At 36.5% G+C, this 18661-nt stretch overlaps 1 protein-coding gene across 1 annotated transcript; it reads left to right on the forward strand.

Annotated features, from left to right (window-relative positions):
• Positions 1-15657: 15657 nt before the first annotated feature.
• Positions 15658-16203, forward strand: LOC112514088 (trigger factor-like). The gene has a single exon (XM_025120423.1). The coding sequence runs from the start codon at positions 15658-15660 to the stop codon at positions 16201-16203; it is 546 nt and encodes a 181-aa protein (XP_024976191.1).
• Positions 16204-18661: the final 2458 nt, after the last annotated feature.

Below are 18661 nucleotides of genomic sequence, written 5' to 3' on the forward strand. Positions count from 1 at the left end.
ATCATAGTCAATGAACATAAGTCCATATTCAGGTTTCATATGCACTGTGTTGGGAATGAAAGGCCCCTTCTCAGTCAGTGACAGATTCAACGTTGAGATATCTGGCTTTTTTCTGTTTTTGAAGAGTCCATCCACTGAAAATTTTGTTTCATGCTCATTTCTATGGAACGAACCTTCTCAAGTATCAAAAAGGTTCTTTCTTCTTCGAGAGGTCTTCTGTGTCAGAGGTGGAACCTCGATGATCTTCGACACTTTGTTTAATAGTTCATTAAGAACTTCTTCAATGTAAAGCTTATGCTAAGATTTTGATTTTTGAATTGCTTGTCGAATATCGATCCATTCGTAGAAGCCATATCTGCTGAGGAAGAAAGGATACTCCGTAACAACATCATTGTTCTCTCGAAAGATGACCATAGAAACTAAAGGCTACCATCTTTCATCCACCCATTGATTGTGACGTTAGAAATTCTATGAAGGCTCATTCTTGATTTGATCCTTTCTCTGCACCAATCCAGCTCATGATCCTTCAGTATCAGTACTCTTTGGTTTTTCTGTTGAGCTTCTTCCAAGAGTAAGTCCTGAGCATTGATAGGATCACTTTGCATGAACATCCCTTCAACATGAGTTTCATCATCTTGAGTCTTGGCTAACTCCAGACTGTCTTTCAACGTTGTTGATGCTACTTCAGCTCTTGTGCAGCTTTCAAGGATTCCTCTTGTTTAGCTTCTAAGAGAAAGTCGACCTCACCACATCTAGAGGTACGAAGAGGTATTCTTCCTCTGAATTGGTGAAGTTGACTTATAAGCTGCGCCATCCTCAATTCTTCTTCAACCTCGGAGCACACAGGTTGTCTATATGACTTCTTGGGAATAAAATTGTAGGCTTCATCTTCATCATCCTGATGAAGTACATTAGAGGTGTTAATCCTCTCTCATTGATTTGATGATAATCAATTTTACCTATCGAAGTATAGTGTTTATGTTTATTCAGTTTCAACGATCATCATTATGTCTGTTCAGTGATCGTTGAAACATGCATTGTAACTCTCCAGTGACTCTTAGGTGGCGTTTGGTTTGCAGATTCTGAAGGAATCTGATGGAATCTGATGGAATTGGAATGTTGAATCCCATTGACAAAATTCCTTTCCCTCGTTTGATTCATTCTTTTTCACGAAAGGAATCTTCAAAATCCTACAAATTCCACAAATAAAGAAATTTAACATTCCTTAGCAACTACATGGTACTTCGATGGAACGGAATCTCTATCTTCATAATACCAAATATGTCCTTAACCTAATATACTCTGATCTCATAAGACTCAATATGACCATCGTCGATAATCGCCATCTGAACCACCATGGACCACCACCGATCTGAACCACCACTGACCACCACCACCGACTACCACCGATCTGAACGATCATTGACCACTGTTGACTACCACCGATCTAAACCATCGTCGACTACCACCGATCTGAACCATCATTGACCACCGCCGACTACCATCGATCTGAACAACCGTTGACCACTACCATCGACTACCACCAATCTGAACCACCGCCGACCACACCACCGAATACCACCGTCTGAACCACCACTAATCTGATTCACCGTCAATCTGAACCACCACCGATCTGAACCACTGTCAACCATCGCCATTTGAACCACCACGGACCACCATCGGTCTGAACCATCGCCAACTACTACCGATATGAAGCACCGTCGACCTAAACCACCATTGACCATCATCGATATGATCCATTGCCAATCTGAACTACATCTGACCATCATCATTTGAACCACAACGGACCACCATTGATCTATATCACTGCCAACCACCGATGACTACCATCGATCTGAATCATCGTCGGACACTGCCGACCACCACTGATTTGAACAACCACTGCCGGCACAGCCTATCTAAACCACCGCTGACCACCTCCATCTGAACCACTTCGGACCACCATCGATATGAATCACTGCGGACCACCACCATCTGAACGACTGTGGACTACCACCGATCTGAACCAACGCCAACCACCGTTGATTTGGTAACGTCGTTTGGCTTATGATTATATTTGGGTTGTGTATTTTATATTGTTTTACATATTAAATAATTATTTTATTAAAGTATTTTTAGTTTTAAAAAAAATTAAAATTTTCAAAAAAGCACATTTTGGTCATTTACCAATATTTTATAATTCTAAAGATACATTATGTGTGTCCCAATACTTTGATCAATCTTCATGTAAGAACATTTGAGAGAAAAAGTCAACTTGGTCAATGTAAGTTTATGTCTCTCAATTATACRTAGTATTAACAATTAAGCTCTCTCTTTCCAACTAAAACTCCCTTACAAGACCTATTTATAGGTYAAACTAGAAAAGCACAAGTGAAAGTCAAACAATGACTTAYAAAGTCAAACTCTCTACAAATACAAATATAGACTTTGAAGAYGAATACAATTAACAYTAAAATTCAATCMTAACATTCTCCCCCTTTGGATTCATTTGGATTCATGCTTGAAAGAATTTGTACTCTTTGAATCCCTTTTGAAACTTTGACGCTTTAAKCATTTTMTGACTTYTTAAGCTTATTCAAGATAATCTTCTAACATTCTTCTCTTTATGTTCTTCAAAGAATCTTCCCTTGATAAAACCTTCCAAAATATTCTCCCCTCGAATGTAGAACAAAAACAATCTTCTCTTTTTACAATGAAGAACARTAACAGTAACAGTCTTCYGAAATAATCTTCAAGATATATTMTTCAAAGAACTTTTTCATATARCATTCACTAACATTCTCCCCATTGAGATTTCTCTTTCAGTRAACTCTTGTTAAGATGAGACTTTCACATTCAATYTCCCYTAAAACATTGTAGCACAGAATAATCAGCAGTCGTTGCATTCACACTCCTTGAGTCTTTTGCAAATTCCCGATCTTCAGAATTGATTACTTCATTCATTATATAATACTCCCCCTTATGATGAAATGAGAAACATTTGCATCATACAACAGAATGAATGAATCTTCAATGTATGTCGTCAATTCGTAAAATTGTAAGCATATCTTTTCAAATCCACTTGTATAATCTTTTCAGATTTTGAAGATGGGAAAATAACCAATTTCAACATATAAAATTGTTTTCAATTTTATAAAAGATTGGCCTGTGAATATAACAGATATATTCAGTACAACGAATGTACTTCATATATGAGACTTTTTTTAAGGTTCATCTCACCAGGACTTCTATTCAATCATCGGTAGCTTAATAATAGAATATCTATGAATGTTATTGCAAAATAACAAATATATTGCAAAATTTGTGTAGTGTGAAAAAATAAAGCAACAAATGCTTTGATTTAGGCTCAAAAAGATAAATTGTGTGAACTACACAAATTTATATTTATCAGACTCAATTYGTGATAAAAAARACTTGAAGRGGGGACATATATCCTTCTTTTTCAATATCARTTTTCTCCGAATGAGAAACTGATAGATTATGAGCTGYGTKYCCCAAGTGKTATTGAARCACTTATCTTTTAAGAGATAAATGARTAGCTGGTGGGGTTGTGATAAGAATTGGCMTGGGCTTTGSCTTTTTCAATATTAGTCTCGAAAGAATTGAGGACTAATAGTTTTCGTGGTWTTCCCGGATTATAGAGGTTAGAACATGATTCTTTTAATCTTTTAATCCTGACACAACTCTCGTCAATTCTTTTAGCTYACRACAACTACCCCTTTYGTTTTYATTTTAAGCTCTRCATACACACYCAAAMRAGTTTAGCTTTTGAATAWTAATTGGCTGATCCAATGACATACCCTTGATAATACTGATTTGAAGAAYGAGACTTGTTCTTAGAAACAGTTGATTTAGGGCTGCTAGAATAACTGTTAGATTTAATTGGAACAGTCATAAAAGCTACTTTTACACTGAGATTGAGAACCARTTGAGCTTTTAGCACTTGAAAAGTCTTTTACCTTTTTGAGTWAYTGGTCTCTTTCTTCAGCAACTAAAYCGTATTTCTTTTTAAGTTCAGTTCTCATGTTCAATTCAGTAACARGTTMTGTCTCTAGATCAGRYAATTTCTTTGARATGTCCAAAAACTTACCTTCTAACTYTTTYTTCAGCTTTTCAAACACTWTCCTTTCTTTYTTMATCTGAACTTCCCTTTTCATTCTCAGAAGCAATGTCAAGCMWTTYYTTTTYYYYKKWARKTYYTTKGSMAWTKSYWMMWWWTTYYTWRSMMYWAWTTTYYTTTYMARRRSMAAMMRKYTYYTYYYYTYMWYYWRKKSYTTYYTYYTWYKKTYMAMMMYWMYMAAMMAWTYCMAAWTYYTKSYYMRWMMWTWWTKKTTWAAMYYYTTYYKKTYYTTWWYMAMCYTKGSYYSKTYCMARRWKRWWARKKGKTYMAARKTMRRWWWTTKSYTTWAAARSMWTTTKGSMWTYMRSYYCMAARRRKTWAWYYTKTTTTYYWAARRWTTTYSKTYMRKWWYMAAWYTTTTYYYMAMYTYTATCATCTTWTTCTTCTCTTTTTCCAAAACTTTCCTCTCAGCGATCAAACTTTTCTTAGYTTCTAAAACCTTATCTTTCTMCTGTTCCGGTAAWTTCCTTTCRTCAATCAATTCACTCTCAGATTTACGAAGTTTYTCAGTTAGTTCYTCAACCTCTTTATTCTTATTCCMTTGAGAATTCCTTTCAGCATTCAGTTCAAACTCAGCTTTACGGATTTTATCTACCAGTTCTTGCTTAATTTTGCTCTGCTTTATTGCTTCTTCATTGGACTCTTTTCTTTTAGATTCCAAAGTCTTTTCCAGTTCATGAATTGTAGATTTCAAYSCAAAATTTTCCTTTAACTGTTCAAATTCTCTYTTTCGATTTCCTYTGAAATTACAATCATTTCCAWGTAATACATCAATTTCAGCTTSAAGATATTCCTTTTTTTCTTTAGATTTTTCAAGATCTTGTTTCAACCCTTTAGCCCATTCCAAATTAGAGTGATTTTCAAGAAACACACTCACATATTTTTCTTTATAATCCTTCACACTCTTTTCCAAATCAGAAACCTTATCTTTCAAATCCTTATTTTCTTTCACATAAAATGATGCCATTAAAAAAAATTCAAGATTGATAAAAAAGAATCTATGAAGTATTTAAAATCGATCAAAGAAATCACTTTCCAAAAATATCACAAAATATCTCACTCAAATAAAAAATCAATCGATGCAAAATTCTAGAAAATCAAGAATTAATCAGTTTGAAAAATTCAGACAAAATCAGTCAACAATAACCAATCACTATTAAAAAACAGTTAAAAACTACTAAAATTACCGAGTAAACAAGGACAATGAAACAATATCTAAAAAATTATGAAATTGGACAAGAATGAATCCAAAAATTTCAAAAATTCTCAAAATTAATGAAAAAAATGATCAAAGAACTCAAGCTAGGACAAAGGGCTGAGAGATGTATCTTGGTTGACYGATGATAGAGTCCGGACAGCTYTGGTTRATACRGATGAAGGATAAAATGACTAAGACTTAAAACTTGGATGCAATGGTCACCAAAGGAATGTAGAATCTGGACAAAAAGGGTGCGAGAATGACTTGAACTCAGCTAAAAAAGTGACTGAGGATGGCTTGAAATCGGCCAAGATGGTATCYGGACAAAACAGCTTCCRGGAATGACAAATTTGGCTAAGTATTGGCCGAGGTTGCTCAAGTCCGAACAGGGTRATGTCTTAGGATCCTGAACTCTGGATGGCTTGATGAGCGAGGGATGCTTGAGCTCGGACAAAAGAGTGACCGAGGAAACTCTAATCCAGATTCTTTGATGTACGAGGAAGAGCAGAATCCGGGTGTAATGTTGTGSGAGAAGTGCCTAATCCGGACAGAAGGGTGACCGGATGTTGCTTGAATACAGTTAAGTCTTTGTCCGAGTATTGGTATAATCCAGATGAAGCTGCTCGCGATGAAGAGAGTAACTCGGCTAAGGCTATGACCTAGGTTGGTGAATCCGGACAAAGGGGTGTCCGGGGTAGCTTGAAAAGTGGTTTAGTCTTTGACCGAGAATTGAATCCGGCTAAAGGAAGTGTCCGAGAATGACCAGAATCCGATTATGCTTATGGCCGAGAAAGGGTGAATGGGTATCCGAGGATTGCATGAAAAATGACAAGTCTTGACCAATGTAAAACAGAATCCRGGTAACATGTTTAGAGATGAAAAAAAATGCAATCTGGATAAAAAGTATGYGATTTACAAGGATTCAAAACAACAACAATGATCAAATTTAATACYACAAACACAAAAATTTCAAAAATTTCACCAAAACATGGATCAGAATCCAAATTTTATGAGATCATTCAAGAACACAATTTTTTTTTCCAGAAATCACAAATTTCACCAAATCTTGAAAATGGTTGATTAAAACACGAAATTTTGTGAATAACAAAGATTCACGATCCAAATACGCACACAACGATCATCTTTTTAACATCCAAACATCAAAAAATGAATGMTTTGATTAGAGATTTTAGAAAAACGTTATGAACACTTCAAGAACACTTATGAAGATGAAGAACAKAATGTCATTTTCTAGAAAAAATTTCAGCTTTTTGATGAAATCTTCAATCAAATCTCACTGCAAACTTGCTCTGATACCAATTGTGTGTCCYAGTACTTTGATCAATCTTCATGAATCATTCAAGATCTCTATAAATGGCAATCTTCATGTAAGAACATTTGAGAGAAAAGGTCAACTTGGTCAATGTAAGTTTATTTCTCTCAATTATACGTAGTATTAACAATTAAGCTATCTCTTTCCAACTAAAACTCGTTTACAAGACCTATTTATAGGTCAAACTAGAAAAGCACAAGTCAAAGTCAAACAATGACTTACAAAGTCAAACTCTCTACAAATACAAATATAAACTTTCAAGAAGAATACAAGTAACACTAAAATTCAATCCTAACACATTATGTGAACCAAACAGACAGATTTCAATTCCTTAACAGATTTCATTCCTATTTCTGCCAACCAAACAGGTGGTCAAACCTGATAACATTTCATTCCAATTCCTTCAGAATCAAATTCCTGTAACAAATTCCATTACATCGAAAAACATTCTGCGAACCAAATGCCACCTTATACTTCAAGAAGAAAAAACTCACACCAAAGAACCTTCAGCAATGTCGAAGACATAAACTGAAGATAAGAGACAAGTACGTTCATGATCTGAAGCGACATTCAGTGATTACAAACTAGTCAACATATGTGTGAAGAAAGCACAAGCCTCAGCGAATGCTGAAGAGACCTCTAGCGTCATCCGAGAATTCAACGATCAAATGAAGCTTACCATGCAAATTTGTTTTTGTCTTGTCCTTCCACACACTAAGGACAAGCCCATACCTTTTCTAGAGCATAGTACTGTACGGAGCCAATTAGTTGACTCTAGTGCTCACCAACTTTATGAAAATATGTCTGCTCATGAATAGACAAAAGGACTATTCACTGTGACCAAAGACAAACTTTCCTCCAAAAGCTTGACACATGTTGTGTATCTTCTTAATTGCATTTACTGCAATGGGTATAAATTGCTGAGTGTTCTCTACTCAGACAAGTGATTAGAATTTGTTTTCCTCATTCTAAGAAGCTTACCCAAGAAGATACTTCTCTCACCACTCTCTCTATCTAAAAAGAAAGAACCACTTCAAGCAAGTGAAGAACATATTTCCAAGTCTTAATTTCTTACAACAAATATTTTCTATATGCTAAGTGTATTTATGTGTACCTCTAGATTGTTTAGATAGGTTTCTTTACCTTATCTTTATAGCAAACAATATGTAAAATTTGTATTGATCCTTCTTTATCAATATATAATTTTAAAAGTGAAAGTTTCTATGTTTATATTAATCCCTCCTTTTTATAAACTGTTACCTATAAACTCTTGTAGATCTAGCTGGGACCAACAAATGGTATCATAGCAGCGTTTGTTTTTTGTGTTGTTTTGTTGTTTTATTGGCATTTTATTCTCTTCTCTTCTCTAGATAATTTATTCGGTTACAAATGGCTTTACAAAATACTAGCACTCACTTTTATGACAATGACTTTCTTACCAAACCTCCCCGTTTCATAAGAGACAACTTTAGTCTCTAGAAGAATCATATGTCTCTCTTCTTGGAAGGTGTGGATCCTGAGATTCCATACTATATAGAAAATGGACCCTATGTTCCATATGTTATATCTCCAATAGTTCCTTCAACTGCTACGACTACCGTGATTCCTGAACGGCAGATTACAAATCCCCCTCGTCAATGGAGTAATAAAGACAAGAAGAAAATGGCTTTAAACACTTGTGCAAGGTCTATAATAGTCATGTCTCTTTCTGACAAGTTATATCACTCCGAAATGAAACTCAAAACCTCAAAATCCATATGGGATACTCTTTGTGTTCAATATGTAGGTACTACTGAAGTACAAGAATCGAGGAAGATTAAYTTAGTAAGACAATATGAAAGCTTTCTCTGTGGAAAGAATGAATTGTTGTCTAAAATACATCAACGCTTTAATTGTCTTCTTATCGATTTGAGGACAGTTGGAAGAAAATATTCCAACTCTAAGACTCTGAACAAGTTTCTTGAATGCTTGCCAGAATMATGGGATCAATATACCATGTGTCTCAAGATTTCAAGCACATGTCTTCTCTCTCTCTCTCTCACAACTCTCTTTATGAGATACTATTCAATCATGAGCGGTCCCGTCAGCTAAAGAAGAATCTTCTTAAAGATTCAAGAGAAAAGAAAAGCTCTCCGTTAGCTTTGATCTCTGAGGATTTTTCAGCTGGCCCCTCTATTTCTTCTAACCCTCCTATTTCTTTTATTTCTTTAACTAAGTTAGATCCTACTAACTCTGAGTACTTGTCAGATCCTGATATTTAAGAGTTTGATGAGTCATTGGCCCTTATAACCAAATTCTTTAGAAGGTTTTCTAGAAAAAGCAATTTCCACATATCTCCTTCACTAACCATCTCGGACATGCCAAAGTCAAATCCTATAGACAAGGCTTCAGCGATCTACTACAACTGTCAATGCAAAAGACACTTTGCAAGTGAATGCAGGTTTAAGAAGACTGCGACGCCGTCTTTTAAAACCCCATCGTCTTTCAGAACCAGAGATGACAAATATCAAAAGTTGAAAGAGAAGTACAAGAAGATGAAGAGTTCTCAACGTAAAGGCAAGGGTATTATCGCTGAAGAACATGACTGGGATGATTCTACTATAGAATCATCATCGGATGAGGAAGATACGACCTACTTCTGTCTAATGGCCAAGGATGTCAAAGATGAACCATCTGAGACATCATCCTCCAGTGATCCCTCATCATCTACATCTACTCAGKAAATCAAAGGTAATTGGTATCTTGACAATGGATGCTCAAGATACATGACTGGAGACAAATCTCTACTTATTGAATATCAAGATGAAATAGGTCCTTCCGTAACCTTTGGAGGAAAGATAAAAGGATATAACAAATGTTTTGGTATATTAACCAACGATGTAACTACATTCAAACGTGTTGCATACGTTGAAGGACTGAAGCACAATCTCCTTAGCATGAGTCGGATGTGTGATAAAGATTTCATAGTGAAATTTTCTAAAAATTCATGTTATGTCCTTGACAAAGATGACAAGGTTTCTCTTATTGGCTCTCATCTAGAAAACGTGTACATCATCAACATGGATTCTCCTCTAAATGAGAATAGTTGTGTTCTCTCTAAAGCCTCTTCAGACATCAACTGGCTATGGCACAAACGACTTTCTCATCTCAACTACAAGACACTAAATGACTTGTCTAGAAAAGATCTTGTCAATAGCCTTCCTCAATACTCCTTTGCAAATGAATCCTTTTGCTTAGCATGTGAAAAGAGAAAGCAGACAAATGCTAGCTTCAAATGAAAGCAATTATCTTCAGTGACTTCTCCACTTCAGCTATTACACATGGATCTCTTTAGTCCAGTCAACGTGCAATCAACAGCTGAAAAGAAATATACACTTGTCATTGTTGATGAGTATTCCAGGTACACCTGGGTTTTCTTTCTCAGATCTAAAAGTGATGCACCTGAAAAATCATTTCGTTCATCAAAYGCATAGAAGTACTGAACAACATCAAAGTATGATCTATAAGGAGTGATCATGGTATTGAGTTTAAAAAACAGTACTATTGAAAACTTATTTGAGAAAAACCGAATCTCGCACAACTTTTCATCTATGAGAACTCCASAASAAAAYAGAGTCGCTGAAAGAAGAAATCGAACAATCATTGAGGATGCTCGATCAATGCTCARCGAATCCTATATCCCTACTTAATTATGGGCTGAAGCTGTCAATACTGCTTGTTTTACTCAAAATCGGCCTTTGATCGTCAAGGGATTCAAGAAGACAGCTTATGAACTCTTCCATAGCAGAAAGCCCTCTCTTAGCTTTYTTCACATATTTGGTTGCACTTGTTACATTCTCAATAATARATACCAACTTGGAAAGTTCGATCCCAAAGCTCATGAAGGAAYCTTTCTTGGATTTYAGTATCCAAAGCCTTCAGAGTATTCAACAAACGAYGAYAAACTATAGAAAAAACTATTCAKGTCACTTTTGATGAATCYCRATCAGCTAACTCTAAACCCATCKCTGATGATGATGAAGAGTTAGAAAGCTSGATGATTTCTCACTATGGACAAYCTTAAGCTTTYTTCATCAAGCAATTYAGTGTTGACCCTCCAGAAGCTGATGATGATCCATATATCATTTCAKATGTGAATAATAACCACGRTGAATCCTCTTCAGGGATAGTTGCAGTGCACATTAGTCACTTACTMYCTTCTACTTCAAACACTAATCCTTCAGTCGCTGAAAACCCTTYAGTTTCTGAACCTCTACTAGTTGCTGAATYGCTCAYYGAGGCTCCTTTAGCAATCCAACCTRTTGTTGATGAATATGTTGTTGAAGCCTCATCTTCTATACCTGAGTTTCTAACCTCTGATGATAATCCTCTACCAGCTCAGYGATGGACGAAAGACCGTCCATTACATCAAATTCTTGGTGATCCAAGTRCAGGTATTCAGACAAGTYGAKGTCTAGGTAATATCTYTCTTTGTCAACTTTCTCTCTTTAGTTGAACCCAAAAAGATCAATGAGGCTATCTTTGAACCTAGTTGGGTCATTGTCATGCAAGAGGAACTCATTTAATTTTATAGAAACCATGTCTGGTACCTTTTCCYACGTCCATCTGACAAAACTATGATTGGCACCAAGTGGTTTTATAGCAATAAGTTAGATGAACAATGAGTTGTGACCCGCAACAAGGCTCGTCTTGTTGCTCAGGGTTACAAACAAGAAGAAAGAATCAACTATGACGAAACCTTCGAACAAGTGGCTAGACTCGAAGTTATTCGACTCTTTCTAGCCTTTGTTGCCCATAGAGACTTTAAAGTGTTTCAAATGGATGTAAATAGTGCTTTCCTTAATAGAAAACTTCAAGAGGAAGTTTATGTTGAACAACCTCCAAGGTTTCTTGACCCCAAGTATCCAAATCATATCTACAAATTGGATAAAGCTCTTTACGGGTTCAAACAGGCCCCTCGTGCCTGGTATGATACCCTTTCTTCATTTCTCCTCTCTGAGAAATTTGTCTATGGAAAGATTAACCAAACCCTATTTCTTAAGAAAATTGAGGATCATATCATTCTAGTCCAAATATATGTTGATGATATAATATTTGGTTCCACTAATCCCTATTTGTGTTTTCGGTTCGTTGAATGCATGAAGAAAGAATATCAGATGAGCATGATAGGAGAATTAATTTACTTTCTAGGTCTTCAGATTAAGCAATCAGATAAAGGTATCTTTATCAGTCAAAGTAAGTATGTCATAGATATGTTGAATAAGTTTGATCTATCAAATAGCTCATCTATGAAGACTCYAATGACTCCTCCTCTTTCACTGAATAAGGATCCAAATGRAAAGCCTGTAAACATAACCATTTATAGATGAATGATTGGCTTCCTGTTGTATCTCACAGCAAGTCGTCCAGATATTGTGTACTCTACTTGTTTGTGTGCATGATRTTAGTCTGAACYTAAGGAATMTCATCTGATTGCTCTAAAATGCATCTTCAGATATCTGAAGGGAACTYCTAACCTGTGTCTTTGGTATCCCAAGGGTTCAGGTTTTGATCTTATTGGCTATTCGGATAGKGATTTTGTAGGTTGCAAAATTGATAGGAAAAGCACCACTGKAAGTTGTYGGCTTCTATGTGGAAAGTTGATGAGCTGGACAAGTAAAAAGCAAAATTTAGTGTCCACATCAACTGCTGAGGCTGAATATGTTGCTGCTGGAAGTTGTTATGCCCAAATTCTTTGGATGAAAAACTAGCTAAGTGACTATGATCTACAACTTTCAAGATCTTTATCTATTGTGATAACACAAATGCTATTGCTATTGCAAATAATCTTGTTCTTCACTCCAAGACCAAACATATTGAGATCGGATATCATTTTTTAGAGATCATGTTATGAATGGTAATATTGAAYTTCACTTCATACCAACTAAGTACCAGCTTGCTTACATTTTTATACAACCTCTTTAGGAGACAAGATTCAACATCTTGATCAGTGAACATGGAATRYTGAACGTTGAGGATTAACTCTTCCARCTATAAGCAATACTCAGTAAGTGAAATGATTCAGTGTTCTCACTCTATCACTGAACTCTTGAGTAAATATATCTTCTCTCTCTCAAGTATGATTACTTATCTTCTTATCAAATTTCAAAATTATCACTAAATCTTTCCATATTTAGTGATCAAATTGTTTAAAAAAAAAATTCTTTAGTGCTCTTTATATGACTGAACCTTTGTAAGAAAGTATATTGTTATGGTATATTTACTTGTCATTTCTTAAAACAAAACCATCACTGAATCTTTTTTATTAAATCGGTGATTAAGACGTTTTAAAAGTAAAATCTCTTCAGTGATTTTCTTTATCACTGAATCTTTTAAACTTGTACCTTTTCTAAATGATATTTTCTGAAAAACTGATGCTGAATATTCTATATTCAGTGATTCTTTTCTGTTATAAAAGATTTAAACATTTTTTTGATTAAAAGAAAATGAAAATTGAACGGTCATAATTTATATGATGTCATTTCTCTTTTAAAATCTTATACGATTTTTTTAGACGCGCGCATCATTCTGACACACGCGGCCCTTTGGAATTCCGTCCAATCGTGAATGAGGATGTGCAAACCTTCATCATTGCACATATTTTCAAGTCGTATTTTCCTCTCTCTTCTTTTCTATTTCTCTATCCTATTACCTATAAATATGAGATATTTTCTCTCATTTCTTCTTTACGCTTACAAAATCTTGTCGAAACTCTGCTCCCAAGAATTTCGCAAAGCAAGAACTCAAGAACTTTCAAATCTATTTCAACCTTTCTCTTCAAATCTCAGGTTGATAATCTTCTTTCTTTATTTTGAACTGTTCTTCTTCTTCTATGAAGCTCTTGTTAAATATTTTTAGAGCTCATTCTTTTGAAGGCTAACAAACGGATTATTAACTCATTCTATTACTTGGTTATAATCTAGGTTTCAAAACACTTACTCATCTTGAAAAACCCTAAATATTTTTTCCTGGTTTTCAAAAGAAGTTTTATCTTTCAAAACTTATATTTTACAATTCTAACAAACCTGTATTACCTTCTATTTTCTCTTGTATAAATAGAAATGGCAGCAAGAAACGTGAACTTCTCTCTCGATGAAACTGTCCTTCAAGGCAAATAACCATGTTGCTCTTTTGGACATCACCATCAACAAACCCCACTTTGAGGATGCTACTAACTTCCTCAAAAACTCCAATATCTCATGCACTAACCCATGATCCAGTCATGGTTAGAGAATTCCTTCAGCAATTTTGGTTCACTACTGAAGTGAAATAGGAGACTGACAAGACTGGGAACCAGGTAGAGAAAATCTCCTTCACCTTCAACAGGATGACCGTCAGTTTTGGCGTAACCACTATGAGGATCGCTCTTCAACTACCTAAGGGTCCCTACTCCAGTAAACCTTCCATTGAAGATATCATCTCTTATCTAGATGATATTGGCCATAACTTGGCAACAAAGAAGGACTCTAGCGCACCTCTCAAGTCGCTATCGGAGGTTGAGAAGAACCATATGTCTACGGTTTGGCAATACTTGTTTTCCCATTTCATTCAGTGTATGGGAGGCAAGACTGGTGACCAAGACCAAGATTCCAGAGTTTCTCTTAACATTGGCGTTTCTATCACTCGGCAGATGAAGATCAACTTTGTTGGAGTTATTTTCGAAGACCTAACGCTAAAGCAGAACAAGTGCCAGCGAGAAAAGGTGGTGCCTTACACCAGATTTATGTGTATGGTATTTGCTAAAATATTTAGCAATAAATACCCCACAGAAGGCAACTTGCCTATTTGCAGGCTTGGGTCTAGAATCTTGAACCACAAGTCTAAACCTGCAGGTATTGGCTTGTTCGCACCAATGCTTGCCATCGCCCATGGCACAGGTATGTCTTCTACCCCTTCCTCTTCTCTCCCACGGGTGGTCAGGACTGAAGCAAACCCCCTTCAGTCTATCCCAACCACCACCACCATATCCTCTAAGAGGACCTTCTTTCAAGCCACACTTGGTCCTTCATCGAGGGCCAAGAAAGCTAAAAAGAGGCAAACCAAGTTGTTGGTTGTTACCTCCTACTAGGTATCAGTCATTGAAACAAGCCTTATCCCCAAGGGGCTTTCTCTTCTACCCCATCTAGCTCTTCAATGATCTCCTCAGACACTGTCGTACATGTGGCTCCTCTCCCCACTGCCTCAGTGACTCAAATCACTGAAGGTGTAAATATCAACATTGCCACTGCTGAACTTCCACTCCTTTCTTTCTCAGCCATTCTCTCCTCCCCTCCTTCTTTATTCTCAAAACATGCTGGTGATTGATCAGTGATTGTCCGCACTAGTGACAAAGCAATCATCACAGGACTTGAGGTCACTCCTCTCGGGGTGCCTCAGTCACAGAAAACCTATCCTCTCAAAGGCAACCTTGAGAGAACCAACATCAATCCTTCAGATGATGCAGAAGAACCTTCAGATACTTTACCATCTTCCTACCCTTTCATTTCTTCTAACCAAAATCTCTCTTTTGCTTAGTTTTCATCTTCTCTTTCAGCCAAGGAGTCTGACTATGATATGGCTGAAGATGTGAAGCTCATAATCCCGATGGTAGCTACTGTCTTGGACAAAATGACACAAGTCCACCAAGACATGCCTATCAAGGAAGACCTCACCTCAGGCCTCTCTACTGTCAAAGTTGAGATTAATGAGGTGAAAGAGTTGTTGTTTGCAGTACAAGTTGATGTTCGCACCAACATTGAGGCCATTTCTGCTCCAAATAGCAAGGCCGATGAAGTACAAGCTCAGCTTACCAGACATGGTGAGCTGATGGAGCATATACTTAATCTTCTTCAACATCCCTCACCAGTTCCTGAACCTTCTTTCACACCCGCTAATCGAAAATCTACGGATCAGGTGCTTCAGCTTAATATCATCTAAGATTAGGCTCTGATCGATCTAGAGCAGCGAATGAATGTTATTGTGAATAGTCTTAATGATCTCACCTCTCGTCTTGCTACTGCTCCTACAACACCTGCTGATGCTGACGCTTTAGATGAAAGGTCTCAAGAAAAAGAAGATGAAAGGTCTCAAGCAAAAGAAGATGAAAGGTCTCTTCCTCAAAATTTGATTCTGGAATCTGAAGCTGATGTTGAAGTTGTAGAACCTATTATTATCCCTCACTCTAAGGATGCCATTATATCCCATGAAGCTGAAGCAGTCGCTGAAGCTGAAAATGATGATGATGCCGTCATAGCTACTGTTGAAGACGTAGACCTTCCCATCAGCTCTATAGCTAATGTCGGTGATGAGGAAGATGAGGAAGAAGATGATGAAGCTTATGATTCTCTTTCCCTACCTGATACTGGACAAGACTTAGGTGATGATGATGATGATGATGATGGTGACGACGATTATGATGACTTCACCATTCAATACCACACCAGACCTGTCCCTGCTAAAAAAAGAGTCTCTCTCATGGAATCTTCATCCCAGGGGGAGAAAGAGAAATCTTAAAAGAACCAACACACCTTCTCCAAGAATAAAGGTGTCATGGAAGATGGAGACTTGACTGTTCTTTTCAGCCCTATCGATCTCTCAAGGATTGCTTAGTTCTCCTGGTTTGCTACCATTACTTCTCGTTCTCAACTTTCTACTATCACCTCCTCTATTACCTGTGATCTTCTAGATGAAAGGATATTTCCTATTCCAACATCTGGAGCTCTTATCGACCAACAGATGATTCAAATAAGGGAGTCCCTCAACCAAACCAGAGTAAAAATTCCTCTTCATAGCTTTGGTTCTGGTGAGTTCGACTTCATCACAGATGCTGAAAGAGAGGAAGCACTCAAGGCCGAGGGAGATCTTCGCATTCAACGTCAACAGACTGAAGACAGCCTCAAGCTGGCCAAGTCACTCACTATTAAAGTTGTTCCTAAAAGGAAAGTCTAAAAAGATGAACCCTGACAAGGCTCAGGCTCAGTTGCTCTCACAAGCTGAAAATGAACATCAGAGAGCATTGGCACTGAGAGACCGTGACAAGAGATGGTGCGAAGATCTCTTAAAGAAAAGAATAAGTCTCCATCGCATCTTAAATGTCACAATCAATGAACAAATGAAAGATGGAGGAATGCTCATCTCTATGGTCATCACCAGAGACAACCTTGATGCAGTCACTGAATATCCTTCCTACCTTGGTCAATATGGCTACAGTAAATGGCTGGAAATATGCCAAGCCATTCAGTGCTCAAAGTCAAGGCACAAGAAAGTGAGCGAAGACATCCTCAATGATCTTGTCAAGAAGATGTCCAGGTATGTTGTTGTTCCTTCAGTGCCAACATTAATGCCAGGTAGAAGAAGAAAACCTTCAGATCCTAATGATGGACTAACTCTGAGGAATGAACATGAAACAAGGTTCTCCTTAGAAGAAATCCTAAATGATTCGAAGAATCCATATATGTCTATTTTGAATCTCATTTTGTCAGCGAAGGGTCCTTATACACCCAACACTATGCACTTCAAGCCTGAGTATGGACTTATGTTCATTAACTATGATGGCGAGTACAACTTTCAAAGAGTATCTAAGTTTCGTCTCTGTCCAATAGAACATCTTGAATTTCTAAGATCTTGGTTGGATAATAACTTAAATGGTGAGATGATGGATCATAGGATCAGAAAGGAATATCTACGTCGAAAGAAGCTTGGAGAAGAAGTACCTGGTTACATCAACTTTAGTGACTTAGATTAGCTAAAACTTTCTATCTTGTAAATCTTGTTTTCTATATCTTTTCTTTCAGTGTACAACTTATATGTAATGTAATAAGTCCATAACTTACGTTGTAAAACTTGTATCTTTTCAATGAATAATATAAATATTTCTTCAGTATCAATGAAATAGATCCCAGAAAAGAGTAATAGGGACATKTATCTATRAGTTCCAATTCACTCTTRCATTTACWAACAACTTTCAGTCAGTAAACATGCTTTCAGTTTCAATTACCACTCTTATACTTGTTTCTCCTAAAACTTGTAATCTTTTACAACTTAAGAAAACTTACTTAAGAAAACTGTATCACTGAAAAAGATCCCAAAATAATTAAAAGGGACTTGTACTTTACTTATAACTTTTTTCTTACTATCGTATCTTAGGCAATATTCTTTATGTTGCTTTGTCACCATCAACAATGGGGAGATTGTTGATCTTCTCTCATTGATTTGATGACAACATCTTTTACCTATCAAAGTATAGTGTTTCTATTTATTCAGTTTCAATGATCATCACCAACTCTGTTCAGTGATCGCTAAAACATGCATTGTAACTCTCCAGTGACTCTTATACTTCAAGAAGACAAAACTCACACCAAAGAACCTTCAGCAATGTCAAAGACAAAAACTGAAGATTAGAGAGTAGTACGTTTGTAATTTGAAGAGGCATTTAGTGATTACAAACTAGTCAACATATGTGTGAAGACGACACAAGCCTCAACGAATGTTGAAGAGACCACTAGTGTCATCCCAGCATTCAGCGATCAAATGAAGCTTACCATGTACGTTTTTTTTTGTCTTATCCTTTGCTCGTCGGTTTATTCAACCTTAGATTCCAACACAAAAATAGAACTCGGCGCAAGTATACACCTCGAACTACTGTCGTCTCGTAACAAGTAATAATGGTAAAAAGTACCAGATTATCGTTCCCACAGAGATAGCTTGTAAAGTTAATTCAAAAAGTCCAGTTTATAAAAACTAATTTCAGAAGGCGAAACAAGATATTTGATTTATCTAAAACGGGGAGATTTGTTTATCAACTAAGAAAATATCAATCTTAAAAAGAAGCACAGGGTGCAACAGTTGATTAAGACTTTAAACAAATGATTCAGTAAAAAGGTGACATAGCATTCCTGTCATAATTATCTAAAATCAAAAAAATGATTTTATATTACTATGACAGTATCAACTATCGGGTCAGACGGCCTCC

Source organism: Cynara cardunculus, assembly GCF_001531365.2.
Source record: "Cynara cardunculus var. scolymus isolate 2C chromosome LG 6, CcrdV1, whole genome shotgun sequence".
In the NCBI taxonomy this organism is placed as follows: domain Eukaryota; kingdom Viridiplantae; phylum Streptophyta; class Magnoliopsida; order Asterales; family Asteraceae; genus Cynara; species Cynara cardunculus.